The sequence below is a fragment of the Tetrao urogallus genome, assembly GCF_951394365.1.
Source record: "Tetrao urogallus genome assembly, chromosome: 7".
NCBI lineage: Eukaryota > Metazoa > Chordata > Aves > Galliformes > Phasianidae > Tetrao > Tetrao urogallus.
This window is the reverse complement of record NC_136820.1, coordinates 38,862,874-38,871,418: the sequence shown is the minus strand read 5'-3', so window position 1 is coordinate 38,871,418 and position 8,545 is coordinate 38,862,874. Positions and strand designations below refer to the sequence as shown.

The following is an 8,545-nucleotide window of genomic DNA, read 5'->3' as shown; positions in this document are numbered from 1 at the left end:
ATACCTTAAAGTTAACAGAAGTCAAGTTAAAAAATAGGGGTCCCCTTCATTCCTCCAGAACATTCTGACATTGAAAACCAGATACATGCATGCCACACCATCGTAAGATGGTAATTCTTATTTGAAAGTCATTCACCTCAGATGAGTACAGCTCAGTCAGGTAAGCCAGATGGTAGTGAACATTTATGAGAAAATGTGCAGGGGTTTATGCCCAAAGTGGTAAAACTGACGTTCCCAAAAATGAAGATTCATCAAAAGGGCTTCACAGCCCATGCTGGGAGTAATGATGTTGCACGTACCATCTGAGCATATGTAAGCATTAACAACATTTTGACGAAGCATAAGGACAGAATCATATAACCGCAAATGTCACTGGCATGCTGGAGGTCTTCAGTACCTACACTGGGACAAGCTTTGACTTTTAAGAGTGAACGCTGCATGTGTATATTCTCATATTAGCACCAGAGACCAACGTTCTTGCCAGCCTGGATCCATAAAACCTTACATCAATTCAGGAGTACACTTGCACACCAACAATCTAGCAGTTGCTTGAAAGTAAGTGGTTGGTTATCTGGGCAGTCAGAGAAAGACACCACTACTCATTACATCCATACATTCCTCACGTGTAGACACTGAACTGCACGATATTTTTATTATTCTCCATATAAGGTAAAAAGAAAAAAAAGAAAAAAAGAAAAACGACTTTAATGCAGGAAAACTAAAAGAGTATCTTTAAAAGTCACATCACAACACAAGGTATTACAACCTGTAGCACATGTGGAAAGTAAGTAAAGCTTGGTAAATAACAGGCAAAACTGAAAACTAATACTATGAAAACAAAATAAACAAAAAAGGATTGCCCTCAGAGCATTTATTTTCATTCATAATCCTCACAAACCATCTTTCTTGCATTCCTCCCTCCTCCATTGGTTCACCAAAGGGAAATGAGGCATAATATGATTACATGGACATTGCAGCCCAATCCCTGACTGCATGGTGTGAGGGAATGAAGGAAAACCTTTTGATACACCTTGACCTTATGTTGTCCTCATGCTAAACCGTTGCTGCCACTAACTTCCTATGCTGATTCTGCTGTTCATGCTGCTTCTTGCTAAGCCAACACATCCAAAGCAGCCTCAGGAAGGAGTCTAATCAAGGTCTACACTTCTGTTCTGCAGAAAATCCTCCAGCCACAACCTGCAGCTTCACAGCTGCACTGCTGGAGCAATCCTCAGAACACAGCACTGATCAATCACTTTGTCATCCTCCTTTGTGGTAAAGGGACAGCAAAGCAATCTTCCAGCAGTTTCTCCTCCTTCCCTTTCGCCTCCTCACTGCACCTTAGAAGTAGCAAACACAGCAGATCGTGCACAGTGTATTTTCTTTTACCCTGAAGTCTCTCTCCTGTATGACCATCATGTAGTGGACCATTTGCAATCAGATTTGACAACCCTGAAAAGTTATAAACAAAACATTCTTCTTCTTGTCTACAAAGAGTTCTCGAGAATCACAATAAAAAATAGGCTGTCTCAGAAGGTGTGTCAATGCTATTTAATTCCTATGTGAAAAGAAAAATACCTATCAAAACATAGGATATATGTGCATACTTGTACTCTCCAGACCCTGTTTTTGTTTGTTTGTTTGTTTGTTTGTTTGTTTTGCAAGTTTATAGAGCTGGGTTTTTACTCATAATTTCTGCTTTGCTGACTTCCAGAAGTACATATCAATGCATTCCTTTCCATACTCGGACTGCTCATCACACTGCTCAGTTTGGAACCACACATGGCACGTGGGAAAAAGAGGTGGCACTTCTTAGGGAAAAACTGAACATAGCATGATGCCACAACTCCATCTTACACTACTGCACCTATCTGCAAAGATATCCTTTCCTCTACTTGCTCTTTACTCTGCCCTCACAAAGTTCCACTTTCTCATTTCATGGTGTTGTTCAACATGCTGCCCATACAAAATACCATGTCCTGTAGGTAATCACTGTTTGCAGAAATAGTCTCTGGATGAAGCTTTATGGCCTGTGACAGGAAGGAGATTAGCTTAGACAGTCCTTTCTTGATTTAACCCATGAAATTTGCCTCAGAATCCTAGAATCACATAATAGCTGGGGTTGGGAGGGACCTTAGAGATCACCCAGTACCAATTCCCTGCATAGGCAGGTTTACCTTCAGTCAAGGCTTCAATCTAACAAGATTATTTGTACAATTTCCACTGAGTAAAATGTCCCTTTCAAACATTTTTTTTTTTTATAAAAGCACCATTCACTGACCTATCCAACACAGACAAGTGACTCACCACAACTTACTGGGGAACATCAGGTAGAAATTAAAAAGCAATTTTTTCATCATGAACTAATGATCTGTATTTTTTAACAAGCAAAGTGCCATATAAACATTTTATATGGTATTTTACCTTCAAGAAAAATAAATAAATAAATAAAAATGAAGAGCCAATTTAACAACCTTTCAAACTAAAAGCTCTGAAGTTGCCATTCCCTGGATCGATCTGATCCATACAATCAAATGAGCAAAGCCTTAGAAGCAGACAAAAATTAGGCTTAGAGAAGCCAATGACAAACAATAACTGAAATGTTTGAACTAAAGCAGCACGAACATTTGTGGCAACAAAGACTTGCCCAAACATTAACTACTTGTTGCCAAATCTACAGGTTTCCAAAGAGTTGCAGCATCCGTAACGTTTTTGCCTTCATCTGCCTGTTTTCTATTTCAGCATGGTCTGATGACTGGACATTTGTTTGGAAACCACTACAAAGTATTCTAAAGCAATCTGTATGGCTATGGCAAAGCACAGTTTTTCAGAAAAAGCAGCTGCTGTATTTTCTGGAAAAACACACAATCCATTTTTAAGACTTGACCCCTGGTTCCTTCATCTCAGTGCTTCCAGTGACTTCAGTGAATCCTCAGTACTGGAGGAGCACACAACGGCTGTGATTCCACAGCTGTAAGCTATCCAGGCTGCTTTTCAGTCACATAAAGCACAGCGCCTTCCCCCCAGCTGCGTTGTTTTATATATCTGAAAGACAATTTTGAGAAATTATTACGGTTTTGCAAGGAAATTTGGGTATGTCATTATTACTGAACTGCTACAAAGTTTCATAGTTCCAGCTTTGTTACTGAACAGCTTCAAGACTCAGCATCTTCATGCCACATCTCTTCTCCCACTGCAAGAAAACAAGAGCATGTATGAACGACAGCAAAACTGAAGCCAAGTGAGCGATTGAGAAACTTGGTATTCTCTTATTTCTGGGAGAGTTACAGTGTAATTCTAAACTGCAGCATTCGGCGTGTCTCCTGAGCTTCCTTGCTGAAATATTACGATGGAAACTGCACAGCATCTGTGTTGCTTTTGGAAAGCATCACCTCACATCTGCTGTCTCTAGTGCAGAGCTTAAGTTCAGCATAAAAAGGTACTTTGTAAGAGGCAATAGGAGCCTGACAGAGGTAATTTACGGGCTCGCCCGGCTCCGCTGACCAGGCTGGTTCCGTTCTGCAGAGCTTTGAATTGAAGCACAGCTTACAACGCCGTCCCGCCCGCCGCTCTCCGTGTCCCAAGCACAGCACAGGACAGGTTTTCCACTCGCTGGATGCCGTTCGGTCTCCCAACACCTTACAGCAGGGAACCGGCCGTTTTAACTGAGCGCTCAGGGAACCGCGCGCTGCTCTGGGAGAAATAAATGTATACGATTGATTTCACAGCCTGGAACTGCCAAACACAGGAGCGCGCTGCCACGTCCTCAGCAGTTCCGTGTCACGTCCGAGCGCCGTCGCTCCCCTCAGGTGGGCTGGGGGCGAAGAGAACAGTTCTGCAAATTGCCGCAATGATTACACAGTGAACGCGTTTATCGCTTAGTTATTGCCCATTTCCTCCTCGCCGGGAGATTTGCGCGTCCATTTACATAGGGAGGTGAAAGGGGCGGCGGAGGATCCCGCCGACAGAGGCAGCAAACTTCGGGCACCGCTATCCCTCCCGCCCCGCACCTCCGGCCCCAACGCGGCGCGTTCCCGCGCTCACAGTCATTACGGCCGCAGCGGGAGCTCTACGCGAGCGCGAAGCCCAACAGCGCCGCAATTAACAAACAAACGCCCCGGCCTGGGCGGACGGCAACCCCCCGGGACGGCCCCGCCGCGCACCGGCCCTTAAGGTGGTCCGGAGGGCAGCGATGCCACGGCGCAGAGAAGGATGGGGGGGGGCGGGGAGGGAAGTAGATGAGACGGCTATCTCCCTCGGGGCCGGCCCCTCAGCCCGGGCGCAGCAGGAGGGGGGCGGCTATCGGCCCCGCACGGCGCTCACCCGCCTGAGCCCCAGCGGCCGGGAGCTGCTGCCCCCGGTGCCGCACGAGCCGTGCGGGAGCGCTGCGGCAGCCGCAGGGCGGGCAGCCGGCGGCCGTTCACCTGCCGGGACGTGACGGTACGCGCGTGTGGCGCTGCTGCGGGAGCGAGTCCACAGCACAACGGCTCGGTGGCATGTCAGCGAAGGCGCGGCAGCGCACTTATGTTTGAAACTCCGCATGTCAGACACCCCCGTGTCACCGCCGCGTACTTCTCCCTCTTACCCCCACAGTGGCAACGCTGCCCTTCAGCAGAGCCGCGCGCAGAGAACTCGTGCGCGCTGAGCCCGGCCGGGGGCACGTGCGGAGCGCGGAGGTCAGGCTACGGCCATCCCCTCAGAGCCCCGCGCTGCCGAACCCCGGCTCCACCGAGATCTCCCGCGGAGCAAAGCGCGCGGCGCGCAGAAGCAGCTCACGGAGCAGAACCGCGCTTTGCCACTCAGGGAGACGGCCCGCAAAAAGCACAACGCTCCCGCAGCGGAAAGGCCGTACAGGGCACAACGCACCGGGACCCACCGGCCGCTCCACCTTAAGGCGGGCCGGGGTCGATTCCGCTCTCACCGCCCAGACTGGAGCGATTGGCGGCCAGGGCGGCGGGGGCGGGGCCCGGCGGCGTTCGCTATAAATATTCATGAGAGCGCGGCGGCCGGACTGGCGCTGCCGGGGCTGAGGAGCGAGAAGTTGCGCGGAGGCGCTGCCGCGTTCAACCCCGCGGCTCAGGTGGCGTGATCGCGACTGGTGCGCCCGCGGCTGGAACGGGAGCGGAGCGAGCGGCGGCCCGGCCCGGCTGGCGGCCGTCTGCGAAGCGCGGCATTCGTGCGGGCAGCGGGACGGTCCGCTCCGGCCGCCGCTGCACCGGCTCCGCCGCTGCTCGGGGCGGCGGGAGCGCGGCGCCGCGGGGCGCAGCGCCTCGTCCCGGGGCCGCCTCGGCCATATTGAACGCGCCGCGCGGGGGCTGGGAGCGAAACTTCTCTTCGCGGCCGCAAGAGCTCTCCCGCAGCCCGGAGACATGCGAGGCCGACTGAGCGGCCTCTCCTGAGCGGAGCAAACCCTCTCCCCCCCCCCCCCTCCTCCGCCGGGCACAGCGCCCGCGGGGCCGCCCCCTCACCTGCCGGGGCCGCGGAGCGGGACGGGAGGAGGGGAGGCGGCCGGGCCCGCCGCCGCCGGCGCCCAGCATGGAGTGGAGCTACCTGTTGGCCGTCACCCCGCTGCTCGCCGCCCTGGCCCTGCTGCAGCGCGCCGGCTGTGCCGCCGCCTCAGCCGCTGCCGCCTCGTCGTCGTCCTCTTCGTCGTCGTCGTCGGCTAAGGAGCTGTCGTGCCAGGAGATCACCGTGCCGCTCTGCAAGGGCATCGGTTATAACTACACGTACATGCCCAACCAGTTCAACCACGACACGCAGGACGAGGCCGGGCTGGAGGTGCACCAGTTCTGGCCGCTGGTGGAGATCCAGTGCTCCAGCGACCTGCGCTTCTTCCTCTGCAGCATGTACACCCCTATCTGCCTGGAGGACTACAAGAAGCCGCTGCCGCCCTGCCGCAGCGTTTGCGAGCGGGCCAAGGCGGGCTGCGCGCCGCTCATGCGCCAGTACGGCTTCGCCTGGCCGGACAGGATGCGCTGCGACCGGCTGCCGGAGCAGGGCAGCCCCGACACGCTCTGCATGGACTACAACCGCACCGACCTCACCACGGCAGCGCCGCCGCCCGCCAAGCCCCCCCTCCGCGGCGCCCGGCCCGGCGGCCCCGCCAGGGCGCCCCCCCCCGCCGCCGCCGCGCCCCCCGCCGAGGCCCCGCGCCCGCCGCCGCCCTGCGAGCCGGGCTGCCAGTGCCGTGCACCCATGGTGTCGGTGTCCAGCGAGCGGCACCCGCTGTACAACCGCGTGAAGACGGGGCAGATCGCCAACTGCGCGCTGCCGTGCCACAACCCCTACTTCAGCCCCGACGAGCGCGCCTTCACCGCCTTCTGGATCGGCCTGTGGTCCGTGCTCTGCTTTCTCTCCACCTTCGCCACCGTCTCCACCTTCCTCATCGATATGGAGCGCTTCAAGTACCCCGAGCGGCCCATCATCTTCCTGGCCGCCTGCTACCTCTTCGTCTCGCTGGGCTACCTGGTGCGCCTGGTGGCCGGCCACGAGAAGGTGGCGTGCAGCGGCGGCGCGGGGGCGGGCGGCGCGGGGCCCGGCGCGGCGGGGGCGGGCGGCGGCGCGGCGGCGGGGGCGGCGGCGGCGGGGGGGCGCGGGGCGGCGGGCGGCGCGGCCGAGCTGCAGCCCGAGCTGGCGGTGGCCGAGCACGTGCGCTACGAGAGCACGGGGCCGGCGCTGTGCACCGTGGTCTTCCTACTTGTCTACTTCTTCGGCATGGCCAGCTCCATCTGGTGGGTCATCCTCTCCCTCACCTGGTTCCTGGCCGCCGGCATGAAGTGGGGTAACGAGGCCATCGCCGGCTACGCGCAGTACTTCCACCTGGCCGCCTGGCTGCTCCCCAGCGTCAAGTCCATCGCCGTACTGGCGCTCAGCTCCGTGGACGGCGACCCGGTGGCCGGCATCTGCTACGTGGGCAACCAGAGCCTGGAGAACCTGCGGGGCTTCGTGCTGGCGCCGCTGCTCATCTACCTGGCCATCGGCTCCATGTTTCTGCTCGCCGGCTTCGTCTCACTCTTTCGCATCCGCAGCGTCATCAAGCAGCAGGGCGGCCCCACCAAGACTCACAAGCTGGAGAAGCTAATGATACGCCTGGGCCTCTTCACCGTGCTTTACACTGTGCCGGCTGCCAGCGTGGTCGCCTGCCTCTTTTACGAGCAGCACAACCGACCCCGCTGGGAGGCCACGCACAACTGCCCCTGCCTGCGCGACCAGCAGCCCGACCAGGCCCGCCGACCCGACTACGCCGTCTTCATGCTCAAGTACTTCATGTGCCTGGTGGTGGGCATCACCTCCGGCGTCTGGGTCTGGTCCGGCAAGACCCTCGAGTCCTGGAGGGCCCTGTGCACCCGCTGCTGCTGGGCCAGCAAAGGTGCTGCCGTGGCTGGGGTTGCTGGAGCTGGAGCAGGCGGGCAGGCTGCCATCGCTGCTGCTGGAGGACTTGGGGCCGGTGGAGGCGGCTCCCTGTACAGCGATGTCAGCACCGGCCTGACGTGGAGGTCTGGCACTGCCAGCTCCGTCTCCTACCCCAAGCAGATGCCTCTGTCTCAAGTGTGAGGAGCGGGAAAAGAGGCCATAGGTTAGAGAGTGAGGGACACTGGCCTGCCTGAAATGCCCCCTCACTGTTTGGTGCCATTAATGAACCACTAATGGTCCTTATTAGCCACAGCTTGTATAGAACAATGCAGCTGGCAGAGGCCCCAGGCTCCAGCCCCCTCCTCCTTCCCTTCCATTCATATGCAGGGAGCATGTACTTCAAGGAGCCAGCATATTATTTTGCTGGCAGAGGAGGGCAGGGGCTCACCCGTGTCTTGCAGAGGGCAAGGCAGAGCGGCTCCTGATTTACTCTGGACTATCAGCAGCTCGTGGGATGGAGAGAATTCCTCCCCCATCCCAAAGAGGGAGTCTGTTGGAACTACAGGTTTTTGGGATATCGATGACCAGGCAAATGCCTTATAACACAGACTGAATCAAAACATGTCTTAATTATACACCCCAGCTAAATACGGGTTTCCTACACTAAAGGATGTATTTATATAATTATTTGTTACCTTGTACAGATGTGTAAAATATGTATATATCCAAAGCTATACAGTCTGTAAATTTTTTGTAAAAAAGTTTAGAGGCTACCCCTGTAAGAGCAAATATGAGTATTCTATTTTGTCAATAAAATGACTTTTGATAAATGACTTCTTCAAGCTTTTCCCCTACTCCTGCTCTGGTTATTGCAGCAGCTGTGTCTGTGGGTGGTTCTCACTGGTTGGGTCAAGAGGGCTGAAGGAGGGAGCTCCTCTCGTCCTTCTGAGTTATGGATGGCCAACTACGTTAAGGGAGTGGAATATCCCAGCATAAGAAAAAACAAGTGATTCGAAAAAGTGTTTGCCAGAACCAGAGGTACCTCACCACAGCTCCCTGGTTTTCAACGAGTGTCTTCAAACCAAATCTGTTTTGAAGTCTTTACGTGGCTTAAGTAGCCTTACAGAATGGGTGTTATTTCAAGAATGTGGACACGCACCTCTCATATCTGTGCTTTTGTAAGCACCTGCCT

The 8,545-nt window shown here is 55.0% G+C and overlaps 1 protein-coding gene across 1 annotated transcript; it reads left to right on the top strand.

Moving 5' to 3' along the window:
• Positions 1–5,535: 5,535 nt before the first annotated feature.
• FZD8 (frizzled class receptor 8) lies at positions 5,536–7,554 on the top strand (the record flags this gene model as incomplete). Its single annotated transcript, XM_079538429.1, has 1 exon — positions 5,536–7,554. The coding sequence occupies one exon, from the start codon at positions 5,536–5,538 to the stop codon at positions 7,552–7,554; it is 2,019 nt and encodes a 672-aa protein (XP_079394555.1).
• Positions 7,555–8,545: the final 991 nt, after the last annotated feature.